Source organism: Prunus dulcis, chromosome 7, assembly GCF_902201215.1.
Source record: "Prunus dulcis chromosome 7, ALMONDv2, whole genome shotgun sequence".
In the NCBI taxonomy this organism is placed as follows: Eukaryota; Viridiplantae; Streptophyta; class Magnoliopsida; order Rosales; family Rosaceae; genus Prunus; species Prunus dulcis.
Genome location: NC_047656.1, coordinates 20,742,374 through 20,764,085, shown reverse-complemented (window position 1 = coordinate 20,764,085; position 21,712 = coordinate 20,742,374). Strand labels below are relative to the sequence as shown.

Genomic DNA, 21,712 nt, shown 5'->3' with positions numbered 1-21,712 from the left:
ACCGTGGCTCGCATCAACTAATCAAACTCTGACTCTGAGAAGAAACATGCGCTTGCAGGTTATCATATCATGTATGCCTATATCTTCTAAACGATGAAGTTGGTATGCATGGCATGCTGCTTCCATTTCTTCCTTCCTAGTGCCCATACCCCCTTTGTAAATGAACATGCAAATTGCAATCAACATTAACAATCTAGGCCCATGTTATTTTCAATTATGCAGGTGCCCATACCCCCTTTGTAAATTATAGTGAACATGCTCTCAAATTGCAATCAACATTAACAATCTAGGCCCATGTTATTTTCAATTATGCAGGAATCTCTCTCTCTCTCTCTCTCTCTCATACACATTCTACATCAGGAAGGACCATTAATATGAAATGAATACCACTCATCAATAGTTTGCCTCAACACAATAAAGAGACTTACAACAGCTAGCTAGCTGTCAGTAACAAATTCACTAGGTTGTACTTTGGCATGGAAGGAAATAGCTAGGGGAGAGGGGACGCCTCCAATTTTCCTGAACATGGGTTTCATTTCATATATGTTAATGGACATCCCGTGTTCACAATCACAAGCACATGTACTCGTAAAATTTCTGCGGTCGTATATACATACAGAGCCACACATTTTGTTTTTGGTAGAAGCAAGCATGCATGCATGGTTGACGGTGCAAAAAGGTGGTCCAGGGCTCATGCCAAAGCTCTTCAGCCTCTGTGACTCACCACTATGCATGCATATGCGTATTTGCACAAATTTATGCTCTAAGAAAAGAATGCATCTACAAAGTTTTGACACATTGAACTAGTTTTGCTTTTAGACTAGATCAGCCTTCTCATTGAACCCAAGTAAATGAGATTGTAAGAAAGAAACTACATCTCAAATCAAACTCCTTTGTATAGATAAATTCCAACTTTATTGCCACAAAACAATGACAACACAAAGAGAACCGACATCAAAAGTCCAAACTGAATTTCCAGGGCTACTGTACAATTTCCCATGGAAGCAAAAAAAGAATCCATAACAGCCAACAAGAACAAAAATAAATAGGAAAGAAAAGCTAAAGAATAAACTCCCACATTTTCCTTTTTCAGCTTAATTTGTTCTTCATTGGTTACCTGTTTGTTCCATATCTTTAAGAAGACCAACTATCTGATGCATGCTCGGTCGCTTTAAGGGAAGGTCAGCTGTGCACAGATATCCAATCTTGAGCGCCTCCTCCATTTGGTCATCAGGTCCTGTATCACGAATTTTTGGGTCAATAGCGCTTGCTCCTCTGTTCTTTTTAACCAATCCTCTAACCCAGCTCACCAAAGTTGCATCTTTCTCCTCAGGATAATCATCACCAATTGGCTTTTTCCCAGTAATCAGCTCAAAGAGAACAACTCCAAAGCAATATACATCAGATTTTGGTGTTGGAGTATCATATTCTGGCTGAGAAAACTCAGGCGGCAGGTACCCTGGTGACCCTCGAGAGATCTCTTCATCTAAACCATTGCCAAAAATCTTAGCCAGTCCAAAATCAGATAATCTTGGCTCCAAGTTATAATCCAGATAAACACTACTAGCTTTAACGTCTCTATGAATAATTGGAGGTGAGCAACCATGGTGTAGAAATGCCAATGCTCTCGCAGTGCCAAGTGCAATTTTGTGACGGAATCTCCAAGTTGTTAACAACCCTTCAGAACCAACATTTTGAATGCCATTGTTATCATCTTCTTCCCATGTATCTGTGCTCCAATCCTCTGTTGTCTGAACCCCAAGTGGCAAGTCATAAAGCAAATTCTGAAGGTTCCCATTCTCCATGTAATCATAGATAGCAATCCTTTGGTCCCCAGCTAAACAATATCCAGTTAATGGAACAAGATTGGGGTGTTTGATTCGACCAAGATATTCAAACTCTCTTGCAGTTTCCTGGTCTGTCAATGTAGAACCATGGACCAAAACTTTCACTGCTACATGAATTCCACCCGGAAGAAATCCTCTATAAACAGGCCCAAATTTCCCTTCAGCCAAAAGGGTTCCCCGGTCAAAATTTGAAGTTGCAGATAAGAGATCTGAGAATGTGAAATTCAGCAATGGCTTCTCGAAAATTACTACAGGGACCGAAGTTGCTTGCTTAACATCCGCAACCCATGTAGTTGAATCAGTCTGGAATGAAAAGGGGCCTAATATATTTTGCTCTTCCTTGTATGAGGGTTGTTTTACTTCCCACATTCTGGTTTTCCTTCTGCAACCAAATGCTAGAAATAGCAAACCAGCAAGCAAGCATACCATTGAGAAGGTCAAAACCAAAGCAAGCTTTAGTCCCTTGTGCTTGTCCTTAGTGGTTCGTCTTCTTAAAAGTACCGGGTTCGCTGCAATGGGGCAGCTGTTTGATGAACCAAAGAAAGATGTTTGGAGGGTTTCAGGGGAGATTTCAGAAGCACAAAGTGTCAAATTATTGTAAGAGAAGTTGAACCTCTCCATCCAAGGGAGTTTCTCCAAGAGTGATGCAGGGATTTCTCCACTCAAGTTGTTGAATGAAACATCAAAAACTTGGAGATTTCTTATACTGAGTAATGGAATGTGGCCTATAAGATGGTTCTGAGAAAGATCAAGTGTATTCAAGTTACTCAATTTGGAAACCTCAGCAGGAATGCGACCCGTAAGACTAGTTTTAGACAAATTAAGGTATTCCAAACTCAAAAGCATTTCCATATTTCTTGGGAATTCCTGCCTTGTAAATCTATTGTCTGCTAGGTTAAGGTGTTTGAGATTCTGGGCTTGATTCCAATTATGTAAAATTTCTCCGCCAAGCTGATTCTCAGAAAGGTCTAAATAAACCAAATGAGACCAATTGTAGCTAGTATTGAATTGTACCTGAGAAATGTGACCTTGAAACTGGTTCCTGCTCAGGTCAACCACCTCCAACAGCTCCTTAAAGACACCTACTACCGAACCCTGAAACATATTCCCAGAAATATTAAGAGAAGTAATGGATTTCATCTCCGAGAAATCGGAGTCCCGGCCAGAAATCTCATTTCCAGCAAGATTCAACATTTGGAGCTTAGGAAATGCAGCAACAAAACCATCTGGAAGAGACCCATTTAACCGATTCGATGAGAGATCAATCCAAAACAAAGATTGGCAACTCACAATTCCTGATGGGATGCTATTTTCAAACAAGTTTTGGCTGAGTTTAAGAACTCGCAGACTGACGAGGGAGCTTATAGCACCAGGAATTTCCCCAGAGAAATTGTTGCTGGAAAGGTCGAAGCTTTCAAGTAGACCAAAGTTGCCAATGTTGTTTGGCAAGGACCCAGAAATCTGGTTATGGGAGAGATTAAGGTACTTGAGTGAGCCTAGACTCCACAAATCTGAAGGAAGACCAGTGATTTTGTTGTTGCTAAGGTCCAAAGTCTGGAGCTTGGTGAGCTTTCCAATAGTGGTATCAGGGATAGAACCAGAGAGTTCCAAACGAGAAACCTCTAAGCCAATAACATATTCCTTTTTTGCATCACAGAATACTCCTTTCCATGAGCAAACAGGAGCAGAGAAGTTGTAGAGCTGAGAAGAGGATAAGCCCATCTTTTGCAAGAACTGAGAGACAAAGAACCCATCTGTATTGGGTTGTTGACAAGCCAAAGGCTTCAAGAAAAGTGAAAGCACCAGTAGAGAAACAAAGAAACCGAAACCCATTTGGAAAAGAAAAAAAAAAAGAGTAGTACAACAGGAGAAAAGGTGCTTCAAAGTTTAACCCAAACCAGCACTAAACTCCTCAAACAACCCCCTCCCTCTCTCTCTCTCAGAGCTTCAAAAGCAGCATTGTAGTATCATAAATGGTCTTGGGTCCATCTCAGAAGTACTTGCTTGGCCTCTGCAGCTCCATTAAATCCCACACGACCACCACCGCACAGTGTAAAGTGGTTTCGGGTTTCAAGAAAACATGATTGTTAGGCTAAAACTCTCCAAAAACAAGAAGTTACATGCAGAATTGGTTGGTTTGTGGTCCTTTTCTTGATAAGAAAACCCCAAAACTGAATGACGGCAAATAACCAATAGGTGAAGTAGCACATGCATATAACAAAAGGGTTCTCGAGAGCTACGGATTTCTGGTGTTTTCAGATGGAATGTGAGCTCATCTTGTGTGGCTTTGCAGGTCGATGAAAGCAACAGAAACAAACAACACAAAAGAGGAAGCACTTTTGTCTCTGTGTAGAAGTAGAATATGTGAAGGGGAAGCTCTAGTTTTGTTGCATATGTTTTTTTCTGAAAAACAAACATAAAAAAACTGTCATATGTATTCTAAAGGAAAACAGAGGGGGGTTTTGTCTGATGGGAGTGTCAAGAAAACCGTGAGAGGGGCATTTAACAGAGGAGGGGTATATTGGGAAGGAAAGAGCAAAGAGGCCAGACCGGAGTAGACAGAGGTTGGGCTTCATAAATGAGCAAGGTTTAATGGACATATCCATTTGGGTTGGTGAACTTTTTCTTGGTGGGGGAATTCAATGATTCTTCATTGAGAGTGTGTGTTGATAATTGATTCTTTTTCTATAATTGGAAGTTGGTTGATTTTTTTTTTCTCCGATTGAATTGAAATCCAATTGGAAATTGGCAATTTGTTATTCAAAATGCTAATCACCGTCTTTTAAATATCAAATATAATACTACCAATTAAATTATATAGTGTTCAGATGGAGGAGACTGGTTTAGTGAGGAGCTTTTAAACCATATGTAGCCCCGGGGGTATTAATTCTTTTTCCCTTTTGATAAAGTACTCCACCGAAACAGGATTATGATTCAAACTTTGGTGCAAAATGACAGAATTACTTATGCCCAAAATATCAATTTTAAAAATAATAAAAAATTCAAAAGAGATTGTCTTTTTTTTGTTTTAGTGAAAGAGCATCTCACAAGGTGTGATGCGGTTGGCAAACTGTCACTTCTAGTTAGCGAGCTACCTAGTGCCTCAATAGCAGTAGTTCGAAATCCGTTGAAAACACTTTGTGTCCAGAAACAAGCCAAACCCCGAGCAGCTATTAATCTCACTCTTCGAATGTGGAGACACCTAGTGATATTTACCAAAAAAAAGAGAATTTATAGTACTACCCTGCCCTTAGATGTTTACAGTTGATTAAACGATGGGAAGTTTTTTTTTTTTTTTTTGGTCAAGGATGATGGGAAGTATTACAATCAAAACGAGTTCATGCTGCTCGTTTTGTCAGCACAATTGATGGCAATTTTCTCAATCAACAGTAGTAATGGGACTGCGTTTTTCCATGGATTAGCTAGAACCTAGAATTGCTAGTGTGAGGTGAGGTAAGGGCAGCGTTTTGTTGACTTCAACGGTTGAAAAAGGTTCTTCCAAGCAACCCATTTTCTTAGACAACTGAAATATGATTTATCCACTAACCCACCTATGATTTCACCATTAATTAGTAGATGGTGTGGGTGGGTCTAGGTGGGCCATCACAGATTTTATTTATTTATTTATATTTATATTTTTTTTGGAGGAGAAGCCACCACTGATTATAATTATAAATAAAAAATTGAATTATTTATTCGTACAGCTACAGTCTACAGAAGTAATTAGCACAGTCCAGAGCAAGTTGAGAGCATAATAATGTGAATTTGAAGCTACTCTATTTACTAATGGAGTTGATGATTGAGAAAAAATCCGGGCCCTGTTTCTCCGTATCTCCTTCCATGATGCACTTTTGTGGTTGTGAACTTGTGCTTGCATCATGGAAGTTCATCATGATTAATAATCTTGTCATGCCCCTGATTTGGACACCTGGCAGGCATTAAAGAATTAATTAAACTTAAGGCACATGACATGAGGGCCTTGACAATTTTAGACGACCCTTGTTCTAAATTGTAGGTTGCAGTGGACAAAGAAAATCCAAATTTAAAACAAAACAAATACTAGAGATAGATTGATAGAGACATGGTGTTTGTTTGCACATGGGCAACTTGGCAAGCGTCTCCCTTTGTTAAGACCCGACAAGAAGGAAAGTGGAGGAAGATGCTTCAAGTCGTAATGATTTGCATTAATTGAGGGCTTAAGGAGATAATCATGCATCCTCCCTTCAGCTGCAAGCTTATTCCTTTTAGACAAAGTTCAATCAATCAAATCTAATGCTTTTGACCACACCCAAAAAAATAATTATATCAAATCTACGTTTGCCAGATAACATTTTTATTTCATTTTTAAACATCCATTCTACAATATCAATCAAAATCAAACGGACTCGTTTACTCAGCTCACACACGTCCGTGACAAGGAAAGTTACAACCCTTACCCATCCTCATGAACTCCCAAGTAAACAAAAAGGTAAAAGTCAAAACCTTGTAATTTATTTAAGTATTTTCCCTTTTGTGCATCATCAAACATTGAAATGTTTTGCTCAACACTGAAAAACATGTGGACAAAGCTTTATTATTATATTAATAACCAAAATTTCATACGCTAACAGTACCAACACAACACATTCTTTTATAAGTAGTCCAAAAGTACTGCTTATCGATTGTAGGAGCCCAAAAACATTTTCTTAAAAATTAAAAAAAAAAGATTATTGGTATATCTGAAAGACTGAAACACATGAGCCTTCAGCAAATGCAGCAACTATCCTTCCATGAGAAATGCTCCCACAGGAATAAGATACAGTCCCCTGCTCTGAGCTCTCTTCCTCTCCAACAAAAATAACCCAAACACAACATATAAAATAATCCTAATGCTCTCTTCCCCTCTCTGCTCTTGCTTACAATTTCTCTCAACTGCTATAGAAAACAAAACAGCAGGCAGACCAACAATCTGTCTGCACAAGTAGTCTACTTCCATCATATCCTGACTGGGTGATTTCCAGAATCAATCCTCTCTATCCTTGCCTTCTTCAACTGTGATCTCTGGGTTGCAATCTTTTGGAATGGATTTGGCCCTCCAGAGGGGAGCTTGGATTGCCTTACCTTCTTTCTCTTTCCCCTATCATATTCTTCATCCCTGCATCAAATTGAAATCCATAACTCGTCAGAGACTTTATATATGTAGTGATTTATCTAGTGAAAGTAATGCTGATATCACTGATAGTTATTAGTTTCACAGTCCTCAGCTCGATTCAATAAACAATTCAAAAATCATCACAAGTTGATTATTTTTTAATGCGAAACAGAAGATCATGTTGCACTCACTGAACTAATGCGAGCCAGCCAAATATTTCTAATTCTACAAGCCTGTTGACATATTATTTAAGGATTAATATTTTCGGTAATTGGTAATCAGGACTCGTACAGCTGAACTTATCTGTTTATATGATCCAGGTGAGGAATAAAGAATCACCGTAGGGAAGATAATGAAGGTTAGCAAACTATTAACCCAACCCCTGTTCTACTGCAACAGAATTAATGATTTCCAATTTACTTTTCAACTAAAGCTCAAGATTCAAGGTCATTTCCAGTGTACCTTGGAAATAACCCCATAAAGAAAAGAAAAAGGGATTCCAAACTCACCAATCATCTGGTATATAACCGATGCTGACATTCTTTGCATGGCTTGATTCTACAACATGAGAAGGAGGCAACTCTATTCCATCCCAACGTTCAACTGCAATCAACAAATTATAACCATAATAACGTTAGGTAAGCAATAGTCAGTTTCAATGGGCTTCAATTCCATATTTTATAAAACAGAAGGAAAACAAAAAACAAAATAAGTAACCAAGAACTTGGAAACTACAAGGTCTATCCAGCATTCACGACTAACGGACCAACTGGCAAAAGTGAAGCTCAATTTGCCAATCAGAACCATGGCCTTAATGTATAAAATATCCACTTTGCCCAAATATAAGGTCAGGAGGGAAGTGTTACTAGATAATCTACTCACCAACTGTCTCATGGAGACCTCGGGTCAGTGCACCGGTCCATCCATTTTGCATTTTGTCTGTTTTACAATTGCTTGGGCTATCAGTTCCCCCCGTCTCCCGCTGGTTTTCCACTGAGCAGGGGCTAGATCCACAACCATTTTCTAGTCGTTTATCACTTGCAAGCACTGTACCATTCTGATGAAGACTCTCCCTAGACTCTCCATTTTCTGCAGTTCCATCTGCATCCTTTTTCAAGCCAGATTTGGTTCTCTTTCTCTTAGACTTTCGTTTAGAGAGGGTAGAAACCAAGGAAATTGATTGGGTTTTCTCAGATGTCGATGGCCCCAGATCAGATAAGAAGCGAGAACTGTCCATTAAGTGTTCCTTACTAAGGGTCTGGGTATCTGAAGTTGGGTGCTTACTCCTTTTGTGTTTCTTCTTCTTCTGTACACTTAAGACTGCTCTGGAGAGTAAGCTTGGCCGTAAATGCATGCATGCCACCTTAGACTTCATCTGCTTCTTTTTCAATTTTCTATGGCGTCTGCAATCAGGAGCTTTCACATGTAACAATCCATTTGTCACAATTGATGAGCCAGACAATTTTACTGACTCATCAACAACCACTTTTTGGCCACAACTAATAGTCTTCTCACCCAAGAAATGACCAGCAGCACCTTCATTGTTAAGACTTCCAATCTAGAATAGAAAGGGAGTCAAATCATGACAACACAACCCAGCATAAAGGCAAGGATACTCAAATAACACAAATGAATACCTGACTGATTTTCGAGCTTGGTTGATCTGAAGATTTGGAAGTCTGAATTCCCTCAATTTTCTTACCACTACGAACCCCAGATGAACCCGTATGTGAATCCCCCGCAGAGGGAATAATATTATTCTGGATGCAAAAACAAGTTTAGAAACTCCAAGCATGAAACAAAAGTAAAATCTTAAGGAGGTAAAAACTAGAGACACTAAAGTGCACAAAAGATATGTAGCATCCACTTACATCCGGAGAGGCCTCATCTGGAATGGGTTTAGCAGCTTCAAGGCTTTCAGGGTCCTTGACATTGGTTGCTATGACAATGGAAACACCACTGTTTTCAATTGAACTTCCTCTCTTATTAAGATCATTTTTATTGGCATCAGTTGTTGCAGCAGTGGCAATTTCAGGATCAGAAGCACCACCATTGCTGCTTGGAAAGGAAGATGATTGTAGCATGTATTTTCCCAATTTTGGGTTTGGAAGGGAAAGTTCTTTCAGCGGGTCCTTTGATAATGACACTTTTGGAATAGATTCTGACTTCATGGGCACCATCTTTTCTGCCGTAATCTGGGATTTAACTGATGCTCCCTTCAAAAGGGGCACCATAGGTGGAACAATATTTGATTCATCTTTTTGTATCGCAACAACAGAAGAGGCTAAACCACTTGATCTGCCCTCAACAGAAACATTTTGAACCAGTTCTTTGGAACCTTGGTTGGAGGTGGAACGATTTTTAAATCCAGCACTATTGAAATTCTCTTTTCGAGCAACTTCAACAGGCTTCCTTGGTATTATGTTTCTTCTATCCCGAACATAAAACAACATGTAAGCCTTCTGCTCTAAAACAATCCTCTCACTAACTTGGAATACCTGTTGCATCATAAAGCAAGCTTGTAAGCAACCTTTATATATCTTCATTAGATATGGAATTTTAAGATCGTGGATTTACCACTGATAAAAAGTTTAAAAACTTCATTTGGTATTATGGGTATCATAGTATGCATGCCCATCCACGTGGGGTCGTTCAAAGATAAAACCCGGTGGGAGTGTTTGGCTGAGTGACTTGGAGGTAGGATTTGCAATTCCATATTACAAAAGTGCTTTGTTCGGGAACCATAGAAATGGAATTTGTGTGGGATTTGAAAATCAGAATTGAGAATCCAGAATCCCACTCTTAAGGTATGCCTAAATATGTATTACTTCAAAATCCATTACAAAAGAACTTAGTCCAACACTGAACCATAGACCCAGGACCCAGAACTCCAAACATACTGGATTCGGGACCTAAGACCCAAATCCAAACTTGTGGGCCCAGAACCCTGGTCACTCAGGACTCGGGATACCAAATCTAGTGGCTGAGACGGCAGATCCGTGATCTGATACCCAAGACCCTGGGCCTGGGAACCCAAACCTGAGAACCAGGACTACAGATCCGTAATCCAGACCACACACTCGGAACGTCGGGCCCAGGCTCAGAACCTGAAACCCTGGATCCTCACCGGCCAAACATGTTGTATAAGTTCCTCAAATGAACCCCTTCACACTTGATAGGAACAAACAAACAAGTAAATTTACATTTCTTAGGACACAATCTCATCTTTTCAAATCTCACCATTTCAAAATTCTTTGTTACCTCCAAATACCTCATCCAAACGTAACATTTGGGAACTTTTATTGTCAAGTGATGATAATAAGTTTGATATAACATGGCATGTCTAAAATCCTTAAATTTCTCTTACGCAACTCAGACTATCGGGTTATGATAAGACAATCCATCCAAATCTGAAAGTGCTATCCATACTCAATCAGGAGATAATATGTGGAAGACCATATATAGGCCGCTGGGATCTTAAATTATTAACTAACCTGGTTGTCATCAAGGGAGTACCACATGCCACTTGATGTGCGAACATAACAATAATAGTGGCCAGAATAGGTGCTAGCCCCGCAATGAACTAAAACCCCATAAAGAGTATATTTCAAATCTCCTTCCTACCAAATAGAAGATAAACTCAGATTAGAAAACAAAACCATGATGTGGAAATAAGTACAATGCATGGAATCCAATCAATTCAGCTACAAATGAATTGTGGGTTTCTCTAATCTGTTCTGTCAGCCATAGGACAGTAGGAGACATTTCAAGGGAAAGCCAGCTTCTACGGTACTTTTTTCTTATAATTTTCCCACCAGTTTGGCCTCCCAGTTTAGCCTTATGACCTCAATGTTTCTCATTCAACCTCATTTCCCTTGTTACATTTTTTGCATGCACTACACTCGGAACTACATTTCAAGGAAAATGCAAAATACCGTTTAGAAATCAGCATTGGGCAACATTATGAAATATGAAATATAATAAGTAACAGAATCAGTGACTTGAACAATCAAATGCTGCAAGTCGTATTTCAATTAGATTACTTCAATTGTGAATTGAAGAAATCTAGGACTAAAGCTTGCATAGCTGCTAAGTTAAAATAAAGAATGAATACTTACATAGGAACCACTAACAAAGGGCCTCAAATCCAAGGTAGGACCAAATTTAACATGTCTGTCAATTTTTCGTCCAGGATCGTGTGCACGAAACCGCTTTAAATGGATGGTAAGAACATAAGGAGGCTTGTGAACAGTCATCTGCTTGAGAGCCCGAACTTTCTGCTTGCACTGTTGGCACTGATATTGCCTTTCCCCTCCATCTAACTGTTCTGCGGCAGTAAAATTTCCAAGTGCTTTTTGCAAGGAATCTGCCTTGAATATTTCAAGGCTCAAATCTAAGAATGGGTCGAATTTGTTGGAGCAACAGGAGCATTGCAAACATTTGACCTGAAGAAATGACACACACCCGGATTAAAAAATATCAGAAAAATATTTCAAATCCTTGCCTATTTAGACAATATTCATACACTCATTCAGTAAAGCATCCACAAACACAGAAAGTTTACCATTATAACTTACAATTTGGTACCATAAAAAGGAAACAGAACAGAACAAAAAATCTACCTGACTTCGAAGACGACCGCCAAAGATCTTGTGTACCAAGCTCTTCTCATAGGCACTTGAGGATTCGCTTGGCACTCCAGAAGGTAAACAGCATTTATGCATGGATTCCAGCAAGTTTACCATGTATTCATGTGCATCCTCCTGTCTAGACTTAGTGAAGTTTCGAGATATGCCTTATTATGTTGTCAAGGATTCCAACATCCAAAGCATAGAAATACAAGAAAACAAGCCAACTACAACACTCAAGAACTGACCACTGATTAGACTTAATAAAATGCAAATCGGAACCAGGTGCAAAAATAGAAAACCTTTTTTTTAAAAACTCCATTAGACTTGTTACTGTTTACTAGTACTACAAAAAAATTACAAGAAAAAGGAAATTGAGAAAATGAAAATAGCAAAGGCAACTAGTTATGAATCTGTACTAATGGAACAGCTACACATAATTTGGGTGGTCCATAAGATTGTTTTGTTGTTGCTTATAAAAGAACAAAGTTGACTGTACATTATAAAGAAATCATTTATGTCACCATAAAACATTTCAAGGATACACCGTAAGTTAATGACAAGATCCTTTGGTACCAAACTCCTCCCAGTTGATTGTAGCGCAAGACTAACATGCTTCTGGATGGCGCATAAAGCACAAAACCCAGCAATATGGCCTTGAAAATAAACCAATCAAATTAGCTATGCAAATAAGTTCAAAATTCTTCATACGTGCACATGTATGCATACATGCTCACCCCACTTTCCAAGCTGTACAAGCAGACTAGTAAACAGAAAATTACCCAAACATCATTTAGAATGACATGTGATTTTATCCATAAATTATTCTCTAAACTCAACAAAAACCCATGTACTTCTATGCCTCAATGTATGTCAAACAAACTTCCACAGAAGTTGAATCTTGAAAGTGGGAACTTCTAATTGTATTTCTTAATCCCCTTTAATGTTTTTCAATATCTAAATGTTGCTCATCAACCCCGATTGCGTCAAACAGCCCCAGATGGAGACCGTACTCGTGTTGCCAAAACATGTTGAAAAAAGCTAGTGATGCTAGAGGAACTACCATCATGGGCACCTGTTGAAAATCTGGGGAAAAAAATGGATCTTGATATTATATGCCAACACTATGACATTTTTTGTTTATATTAACTTGTTGCATGCACATCCACACTAGGGGGCAAGGGAGGTTTGTGGGATGAGTCCTCACAAGAATTTCGATGCTTTCCACTTTGCAGGTATGCTGCTAAAGGCTCAGTATACGTCAGACACTGCAACACTGAATTGAGATAACAAGTATTCCCCATATTCATCAAACCGGCACCCTGAGAATTTTCCAAACCATTTTCACTGTCAAGCTACTGGGGAACAATAATCAGAGAACAAATATGGCAAGAGTATTACCAGAAAAGCATTACATAACAGAAGACTGACTATTTAAGGAAAAGCCAATTCAGCCAAATTAATTGGACACATCAAGCCAAGCAACAAAACTCTGAAGCCACATAAAATTACAAATATGATTGATAAAAATCGAAAAGAAAAACAAGAGCATGTGCGTCCAATTGAACTCAAAAGCATATGACTCCATTTGAAACAAAATCAAATCCAAGCAACTTGAAATTAATAAAAACTATGATGCTAAAGGCAAACACGCAGCGCACAACAGTGGTTAATGCATTTGAAAACTAAACACACCTACTAACTAATCCATGAATAGCCTAAAACCAAACATGATCACAATAAATAAATAAAACAAAGTAAGGGACACATTGAAAAAATGAAACACGGCGAAGATAAACTCGGAAAAACATAGAAGAAGCCAAATTGAAAATGAGAAATGTTGAATTAAACTAAGCAAATAAAGAAAAAATCTTCTAGACCAGCCAAAAATAAAGAATACAAAACTTTTGGGTGGAGAGAGAAGAAAGCGATCAAAGGCAAAACATTAGCTTACAATTCTCCGAAAGGTGATGCCAAAGCTAAGCTCCGGATCCAACCCATTCTCCAAAAATTCGGACCCATCCGTTTTCTTCGCACTCAAACCCGACTGACCCTGATTAGAGGTCACAAGTTTACGGGAATCCGAGCTGCTGGTTCCGGGGTTCAGTGTCTCGAGCCGAAAGTCGCCGCCGCCATTGTTAAGGCCATTGAAGGGCTTCCTCGCTAGGTGGAACTCGATGCGCCTCTGAGGCACAGACGAGCCAGTTTCCGATTCAGGCATTAGATCCGAGTACCCATCCGATGGGCTTTGGAGCTCCGCTTTCTGTACCAAAGCGTCGGCCATTGTGGAAGCCCAAAAAGTCGGGATTTTGAGGAGAAAGCTAGGAGTTTTCTTCTATGTATTTTGTTTTCTCTCTTTCAAGAATTAGGGTTTTTATCCGTCAAAATTGTGTGGGTTTGGAGAGGCAGATAGCTTTTTGAGGCTTCTGCGAAAGAGAGAAGACATTGAGGCAATGGAGGCAGTATTAAACCCTACACAGACCACCCCCAAGATTTTTGGTTCAGTGTGGGCCTACACAGACCACGGTGGGGGAGATGCAGGCGATTATATCCACGAAATTACTAACGGAAGGATTTACATGATTTTATTCTTCTTTTTAGTATACGGAGATATAAAATCTACCGAATGTAAACTTGGATTTGATGATTTATTTGGTAATTTTAATATTTTGTATAATTTAAACTGTACTTAAAATGTTAAATAATATATTATTTAAATATACTTTTAAAATAATCATGAGCTCATCATGAGAAAATATTAAAATATGTCAAGTACAAGTTAATATCATTTTTCACTAAACTAGACCTTGTTGGCATAAGCCGAGAATCCTTAATCTAAACACAATTTTTTTTCCCGAAAAAACACGTAGCCTTTATACAAGCATGCTGCATGTTGTCCAATAAAGCATGAGTAGATAGATACCGTGTGTTAGCTAGCATACCTCTCACTCATATTCCGATCCTTAACTAGTCTGTCTACTATCATAAAGTCAGGCTAACGTAACTCATGGAGCCTTTTAAGACGTCCGCCTAATCTCTCATCTCATATTATAAAGTCATGTCAGCTTAACTTATTGAGTCGTTCAATATTTGCTGTGCACAATCGTGGTCTGCCTTGAATTCATTAAATCTGTTTGAAGCTGTGGTTGTCTTGTCCCAAGCTAGTTTTAAAAATTTAGTGATGGAAAAAATTCATTGTATAATATATGCAGGATCACTGGGTTCCGTAGGGCATTATTTTACCCTAAACAACGCAATGCTCAAACTCACTTGTATTTTAAAAAAATTCAAATGATGCATTAAGTGAAGAGGAACATGCCTTTCTCAAAGTGGGAACAAAAAAATAATCTAATACAACGGTGAGAATAATGAATTAAATTGGATCTTCATCACTCACACAACTCATCTTATACAAAATTTATATTGACGAAAAACCTCAAATCTAGCTGCACCTTTCTTAACTTGCCAGCATGGCTGAAAAAATAAATTGAATACTCAGAAATTGAATGTAAAGTGAATACTTCTACTTTAGTACCAAAAAGATACATTTTGCACTGGGTAAAAAAAAAAGGTACCCAGTAGTAAACACCGGCAAAATTCAAGCTTCCTTCCTAGTTATCCTGTAATTCAACATGAAACTGAAAGTTAGGATCTCAAGTATAGTAAGAATTGGCACTCGCCAATGAGATGGAACAGAAGTACGTGAAGGAAAGAAAACTGTCGTCTGGGTGAAAGAATGAACACATAATACCACCTTCATTTATATTTCAGACAGTTGGTCTAAAAATTATTTGAACCTGGTAGGCCGTGAAAACAAAATGCCAAATTCTGCAAGATTGGTGGCTAATATGCTTTGAATGTAATACCACATGCTCACCTAAAGCAATAAATTCCCAAGGCTGTCGTGATTTCATGAACAACTGAAGTTGCATAGTGAAGATAGAGTGTCGCTGTGTTCAGAGAAAGATAAACATCAGCCAAAGACATGATAACATGAAATGAGATTATTAAGTACATATTCAATCCCTATTAAGACTGCATTTGCAACTGCCTACGTTGTTTTCCAAAAAACTAAAAAGTTTCTCAACAAAAGAAGAATAAATTGGAAATGGGAAGCAGCTGGAGGCCAAAAAAGGCACTTCAAATCTGTCTTGATAAAATGGTAATTGTGCCGTGTATTTCCAATACGTCACCAAAGGAACAAATTACAGTACCTGTAAATGCACAGTAACCAAGAAGAACCAAGCTCTCGTCAACCAATGGAACTCTGCAACAAAAGGTGCACAGGAAGTTCAAGAGAAGAGAAACATCAGGACTATCAAGAACAGACGAATAATATTCAGACCTCAAAAGGTAATATCAAATATAACATACCCATCATTCAATCTAGCCGTGAGTGCATTTGCAATGGCAAATGGGAGATACAACAGTGACTGTACAAAATAATAAATATTGAAATTAGTAATCTAATCTGGTCTTTAATAAATAAAAAATTCATACAAAAGTTATTGATAATAATAACTGGATAATAATTTAATGTTCAATTCTCCCACATAATAAAAAATTCATAACTGAAACCTTCTTTCCCAGGAGAAAAGTATCATGCCGCTACTAAAATGTTTCGAAAAAATAGACCCTCAACAGACTGTAAAACTCCAATAGCTTTGGGATTGTTACATACCATGCACATTCCAGTTTTCAAACCCTTTGGCTCATCACACAAGTGCGCAAGAATCAGTCTTCCCTGCCAAAACAAAGCTTTCTTCAACAATGGTATAATGAAGAATTTGATTGTCTACCAGCCCCTTAAAATGACATTGTTTGAAATCTAGGACACTCACAGAACCAATTGCAAGCAATTACATTCAAGATGGACGACTGAGAAACTTTAACAGATTTGGTTATAAAGAAACACGGATATCCTACCACAAGGTACCCAAAAGCAAGTCCAGTTCCCACTACGACTAAATGTGGATAGTTCCCCATAATGTCAGCTGGTGACAAGTAACCCCTGCATATAAATAATTTGATTTTTTACTTTCATAAAGAAGAAAACAGTTAAGTGTGGACACAAAGAATATAGACATACCATGCCAAAACTCCTCCCAAAAGAACAGCAAAAGGGTAAAGCTGGGATGGAACAATATGAAACACCCATTAGGCCAATTAAGTACCGAGAATTAACATACAAAACTCCAAAAGATAATAGTATTACCATTGCCAGTGCCAATAGCATGCTTCCTTTCTTTGTCTGAACAACCTTATAAACATTGCACACACTGCACACAAAAATCCGAAAGATAATAGCATTACCATTCAACTGACTATTTACACATGAGGTCCACCAAATCACATGAATTGTTAGGGGAGGAGACAAACTATGTTGAGTCACCCACAAAATAAAGGGAGATGACTCAAATTCAAAATTCAGGGAACAAGGAATTACATACTTGAACGTGAGCGTTGGGATAACAGCAAAAGCTACCATTAGAAACAACACAGCTTTGTATGTTGTAATTTCTGAAGTTAAAAACAGAAAGGAATTAAATTCAGACCAATTGCAATGGAAGTAGGAATTTCTCATGAAGCAGCGGAAGGAAAAGTAGTGTTCCGAAATTGATAAAAACAAGGAAGTAAGAATGCATAAATGTTAGAGACTTTGAGCTATATATAAAGATGTATTGGAAATAAATATGCAAAATGTCTAGCAGGCTTATTCTATTAGCTTGCATATAAAGTGAACAAGAAGCAGCAGCGACCAACACTTACAACTCGATAGTAACTCATTGGGATAAATAAAACAATATAAAATATCAGTCAGGTAATGGAAGGTGTGCCAACTACCAAATATTCTTAAAAGGGTATTTAAATCAAAGCACACAATCAAGTCTTGCAAAATGTAGATTCTGTACACGGATTCAATGCCAAATAGAATTTGTAGGCTCAACTAAAATAGGCATAGCCTTACCATGAATAAATGGGACCCAACTAAGAAAAGGCAGAGAATTTCCAAATGGTTGAGCCCACCACTCAGAACCTGAAAAAGTTAAGCAATTTCAAATCAATTTAAATGTAATTAGAGAAAAGAAAAAGTAAAACCCAAGCAAAAGAAAAAAAAAAATTAGCGTATCAGTATAAAAATAAACTTTCAAGCTCTACATACAAAGAATAGCAGGAGGAGATTACGAGCTTACCAACAATAGCTGTGAAAAAATGGGCGAAATATATCAGCATTAGACCTTCTGTGGGCCCATTAACGGCAGGAAGGATCAGGGTATTGGTAAAGTAACTGGATCAATCAATTAATATATCAGTGCTGCTAACAAAACATTCAAGTTTCATATAAAGTATTCTATGCAGGGTCATAAGAGTAAACAACCCTCTATGCAAGCATTGTGAATCAACACTCCCCAATTATAAAGTGGAAAATTTCAGAAACATTATAACTTCAGAGTCCAAAATATCCAGCCTTGTACATATTATGGATTGTTCTTTTGGAGGGAAGGAGGGAGGGAGGGGGTAGTATAAAGGTCAGACATACATAATGACTAATAACAAATCAAACTAGGTTGGGCAACTTACTGCTCCCATGTTGCACAATAAAAAGGAACAGCTGAAATCACCCAAAACCAGAAGGTAGTTCTTCCACACATCGCAGTACTCCCAAAAGCCAATCCTTCAAACTAAATAAACACATATGGAACATGAAAAAATCATTTGAATTTCAGGGCTACAAAATCACCAGAAAAGATGAAGACACATACCGCACATGCAAGGGCATCACAACCTGCAATACATTGAGATTGCCCAGAATATAATCCATCAATAATCAACTCTTGTTTTACATATAGGATAGAAGAAAAACACATGATAACATTGCATTACCGTGGTCAAAAAGTTCCCCCAGTGGACTTGAGGAATTTGTCCGTCTTGCTTGCTTCCCATCAACAGCATCAAAGGTCTAAGATATTTATGAAAAGGTCAAACAAGCAAGTGATTGAAAATGGGAAATACCCATGAAAACAAAATAGGAATGCGTAACAGTAAATAGGGGCACCACGAAATAAAAATATATCGTAGGCAACACTGCTTAAATAGTATTTAAGCCAACCTGATATAAGAAAAGTAGCAATCCATGAGCGAAATTAACCCATCTAGGAGGAGCTGAATCTAATCTTGGTGAATATATCTGGGGAAAAAAATCAGAAAGCAAATTCAACGGGAGCTTACTAAATAACAACATTTCTACTTTACACATTATACACAAAACAGCCAGTGGATATATTTTCACATACATAAAAAATTACAGATAAATGTGTAAGTTAAAGTAAAATATTAGCATTATAAAAATAAAATAAAATAAAGGAAAACTAACAAACACAAAACTAAAAAGATGATAAGAAAAATTCACTCACATATCCAAGCAGTGCAGATGTGAGCAAGAACATGAATCCAGTTAGTGTTATCTGGCCAAAAATAAAGCAAAACCATCAATTAATAGGCAACGGTATCAAAATGATTAAACATAGTTGGGAGTAAATGTCATTATACCATATTGGGCCTGAAAAAGAACGCAGAAACCCAAACGTGCACATAGACCAAAGAAAAAGAGAAAGTTAGTAAACTGCAGGAAAAATAACCCTAAACCAGCACTGTTAAATCATAAGCAAGTTATAAAGGCGAGACATAAACAAATCTCAAGAAAAGTACTAAAACTCTTCCTTCTTGTAAATTCAAAATAACAAATAAGCGCATACTTAACCAATCTCCTTAGCTAATAGCTGCATTCGATAAACAGACAAGTTCTTGGCGTCTTGGCATTGTAACTTTACAATAAGTAGTTCTATCTAGAACTAGACATGCAATTTACAAATCCCACCCATTTGGATGTTTTCTTAACATAAATGTATCAGATGTAGGCTACCAAATAACCTAATTCAAGATTTTACCCAGCACAAACTAATCATACAGACCTTCAGCACAAAAATTCAAAAACAGACATGCTCATGTACACTAATAAAACAATGATCTTACCAACCAATTAAACCCTGAGAGAACAGAACGTAATAAGATAATAAAGTTACTCTAGCTCTCATAATTAATAAAAGATAAAGGAATAAGAAACTTACGGCATCCAAAGGGGAAATATTTTAACGAAACGACTCCAAAAGGGTTGCAATACATATTTTGCAGTGTACGAGTGATCCACACCACTATACTTGTATTTATGCAAAGCAGCCACACCATGTGCCCCAATGTACCCCATCTCTTCCAAATCAAGCTTTGGTTTTTTGTTTCGAAGAAGATCCAAATACGCCTCAGTACAACCTGCTAACCAATTGAACTGAAATAACTCAATACAAGCACCTGAATAAAACCCATCATTGAACACATGCTTGCCAACTTGTCCATGAAGATTGGAAGAACATGCGAATGAATCATGATAATACAGAAATATTGAATAATTGAACATCAGAAGACCAATGAAACTTATGATCACTTAAGCAATCAAGATTAATATGGACAGTTAGCATACATGTAAAGAGAGATTTGCCCTTTTATTATAATTAAGTTTCAAACTATCAGTTGTCCAAGGTTAGAAGTTCTTACATGTTCAGAGCAAATACCACAATCTAAGCTTCCAAAACAATTAGTTATAAGAAAAGGAAAAAAATAAAACCACATGTATCAATTGCATGAAGAAAATGCAAGAAAAATAAAACCCCAATAGTAACTGTATACTACCAGATCATTTTGCAACCTACAGGGAATGCTAAAAGAAACAAACCTAAATCAAACCCATTCCATCTCAGAACTCAAAACACCCATCCATTTTATTTTATTTTATTAATTTAACAAAACCAAAAACCCCCAAAATTGGAGCAATCCATGCCAAAAAGATAAAACAAAAAATTGCAGTAAGATTCAGATTCTTTAAAAATTAAAGAAACTTAAACCAAAAAATTACTAGAAATAAATAATAGAGAAAGGGAAATACAAAGGCAGCAAGGTGCTAAACCGATACCCCAGAAATTGGAACCTGCAAAAAGAAAACCCACAAAAGAATTAAACCGGAAATGCAAAATAGAAAAGAAGCCAAAAATTATTTTTTTAAAAGGTAGAGCACACAGGAGCGACAAAGAGGTGGGTTGTGGGTTTACTTCCACTAGGAAAACTGAAGAGAAAAGCTTACGAAATGGAAAGAAGACTAAGGATGAGATCTCGCAGAGGACCCAAGTAGTGTCTAGGGCTTAGTGGAAAACGGAAACACCCAACCACATTCCGGCTCAAATATTTGATCCTCCAAAAGATAGAGAAAGCTAGCTTTGCTCTGTTGTTGGGTTCGTTCGTTCTTCCAACGCTAAAAGACACCAGAAAGGCGAATAAAAATTGAAATTAGGGGAATCAAATAAAGTTCACAAGTTCGAGGAGTTCACGCGGTGGTAAGTTAACGTGTGGGAGTGAAGTGAACAAAAGTTTCTTTCCTTAGTAGCTGCTACGCCAGGTGTCGTTTTGTAATTGTTCCCTACTACCAGCTGTTTCTGCCAAGTGGCAGTACAGTATCACTGTATAATTCTCCGTCGACTTCCACCAGGGGTTATGTTACATTTCCATCCAAATATTTAGGAATTGATTTCAGACTCCCAAATCTAACCAGTTTACTAAAAATATGTCAACTTCAACAGAACTAAAGTTTAACCAAAATGCAAAAGCAAAACAAACAGGTGAACAGGAGAGTTATGAAAGGTTTAACAAAGAAAAAACATCATCTACGTAAATTAGAGACTTATTCAGGCAAACCCAACTTCAAGAAATCAAAAGGTAACAGAAAAAATCATTCAGAAGATTGAAAAAGACCCAGTAGAGAAAATCACCTCAGGTGCTCAGAGAAAGAAAGAAAGGGAGGTTCTTGGCTTGTTGCCGGTGAAGAGAAACTATTGCCTTTGGACTTTGGAGAAGACAATAGAAGAGATTAGAAATAGGAAGCAATATTTGGGTTTTGTGAATTAATGTGAAAATGTGATTGGGAAGGTAGTCAGTCTCGGCGAAGTCTACACTGGTTGCGTTGCGTACGCCCCCTTTGAATTTTCTTTCTTTCTGAGAGA

General features: G+C 37.7%; 3 protein-coding genes across 10 annotated transcripts; all 3 read right to left on the bottom strand.

Annotated features, from left to right (window-relative positions):
* Positions 1 to 857: 857 nt before the first annotated feature.
* On the bottom strand, positions 858 to 4,496 carry LOC117635715 (probable LRR receptor-like serine/threonine-protein kinase At2g24230). 2 transcript variants are annotated; one of them, XM_034370074.1, is made up of 2 exons: positions 3,138 to 4,495; positions 858 to 2,942 (listed from the first exon to the last, which is right to left on the bottom strand). In XM_034370074.1, exons 1-2 carry the CDS (start codon positions 3,678 to 3,680, stop codon positions 1,107 to 1,109), a joined length of 2,379 nt encoding a protein of 792 aa, XP_034225965.1. In that variant the 5' UTR covers positions 3,681 to 4,495; the 3' UTR covers positions 858 to 1,106. The 2 variants fall into 2 exon arrangements, with proteins under 2 accessions (XP_034225965.1, XP_034225964.1); XM_034370073.1 differs by having other exon boundaries at positions 858 to 4,496.
* A 1,908-nt stretch (positions 4,497 to 6,404) lies between these two features.
* LOC117633930 (ubiquitin carboxyl-terminal hydrolase 23) lies at positions 6,405 to 14,187 on the bottom strand. The gene is made up of 11 exons (XM_034367791.1): positions 13,561 to 14,187; positions 12,814 to 12,928; positions 12,152 to 12,262; positions 11,601 to 11,773; positions 11,097 to 11,423; positions 10,473 to 10,598; positions 8,850 to 9,476; positions 8,616 to 8,738; positions 7,861 to 8,536; positions 7,488 to 7,581; positions 6,405 to 6,981 (listed from the first exon to the last, which is right to left on the bottom strand). Exons 1-11 carry the CDS (start codon positions 13,888 to 13,890, stop codon positions 6,822 to 6,824), a joined length of 2,862 nt encoding a protein of 953 aa, XP_034223682.1. The 5' UTR covers positions 13,891 to 14,187; the 3' UTR covers positions 6,405 to 6,821.
* A 718-nt stretch (positions 14,188 to 14,905) lies between these two features.
* Positions 14,906 to 21,693, bottom strand: LOC117633932 (choline/ethanolaminephosphotransferase 1). 7 transcript variants are annotated; one of them, XM_034367799.1, is made up of 20 exons: positions 21,482 to 21,693; positions 20,605 to 20,646; positions 19,736 to 19,937; positions 19,158 to 19,167; positions 19,022 to 19,072; positions 18,718 to 18,795; positions 18,492 to 18,567; positions 18,371 to 18,393; positions 18,189 to 18,289; positions 17,801 to 17,895; positions 17,575 to 17,643; positions 17,057 to 17,126; positions 16,822 to 16,885; positions 16,696 to 16,736; positions 16,533 to 16,617; positions 16,288 to 16,350; positions 15,981 to 16,039; positions 15,821 to 15,873; positions 15,484 to 15,556; positions 14,906 to 15,226 (listed from the first exon to the last, which is right to left on the bottom strand). In XM_034367799.1, exons 3-20 carry the CDS (start codon positions 19,870 to 19,872, stop codon positions 15,205 to 15,207), a joined length of 1,170 nt encoding a protein of 389 aa, XP_034223690.1. In that variant the 5' UTR covers positions 19,873 to 19,937; positions 20,605 to 20,646; positions 21,482 to 21,693; the 3' UTR covers positions 14,906 to 15,204. The 7 variants fall into 7 exon arrangements, with proteins under 7 accessions (XP_034223690.1, XP_034223689.1, XP_034223687.1 ...); XM_034367798.1 differs by lacking the exon at positions 21,482 to 21,693 and adding an exon at positions 20,800 to 21,236 and having other exon boundaries at positions 19,736 to 19,950; XM_034367796.1 differs by lacking the exon at positions 21,482 to 21,693 and adding an exon at positions 20,800 to 21,236.
* Between the last annotated feature and the right edge of the window lie 19 nt (positions 21,694 to 21,712).

What these genes read in the sequence shown, in the direction of transcription:
- LOC117635715 (XM_034370073.1), bottom strand. Translation starts at nt 3,680, where the DNA reads ATGGGTTTCGGTTTCTTTGTTTCTCTACTGGTGCTTTCACTTTTCTTG.
- LOC117633930 (XM_034367791.1), bottom strand. Translation starts at nt 13,890, where the DNA reads ATGGCCGACGCTTTGGTACAGAAAGCGGAGCTCCAAAGCCCATCGGAT. An exon ending in TCTTGTCATTAACTTACGGT is followed by an intron (nt 11,774 to 12,151) that starts GTATCCTTGAAA and finishes CAACATAATAAG; the next exon opens with GCATATCTCGAAACTTCACT. An exon ending in ACTCCCTTGATGACAACCAG is followed by an intron (nt 9,477 to 10,472) that starts GTTAGTTAATAA and finishes ATGATGCAACAG; the next exon opens with GTATTCCAAGTTAGTGAGAG.
- LOC117633932 (XM_034367793.1), bottom strand. Translation starts at nt 20,079, where the DNA reads ATGTTCAATTATTCAATATTTCTGTATTATCATGATTCATTCGCATGT. An exon ending in GGGGGAACTTTTTGACCACG is followed by an intron (nt 18,394 to 18,491) that starts GTAATGCAATGT and finishes AATGTATTGCAG; the next exon opens with GTTGTGATGCCCTTGCATGT. An exon ending in TTTTTTCACAGCTATTGTTG is followed by an intron (nt 17,644 to 17,800) that starts GTAAGCTCGTAA and finishes TAACTTTTTCAG; the next exon opens with GTTCTGAGTGGTGGGCTCAA.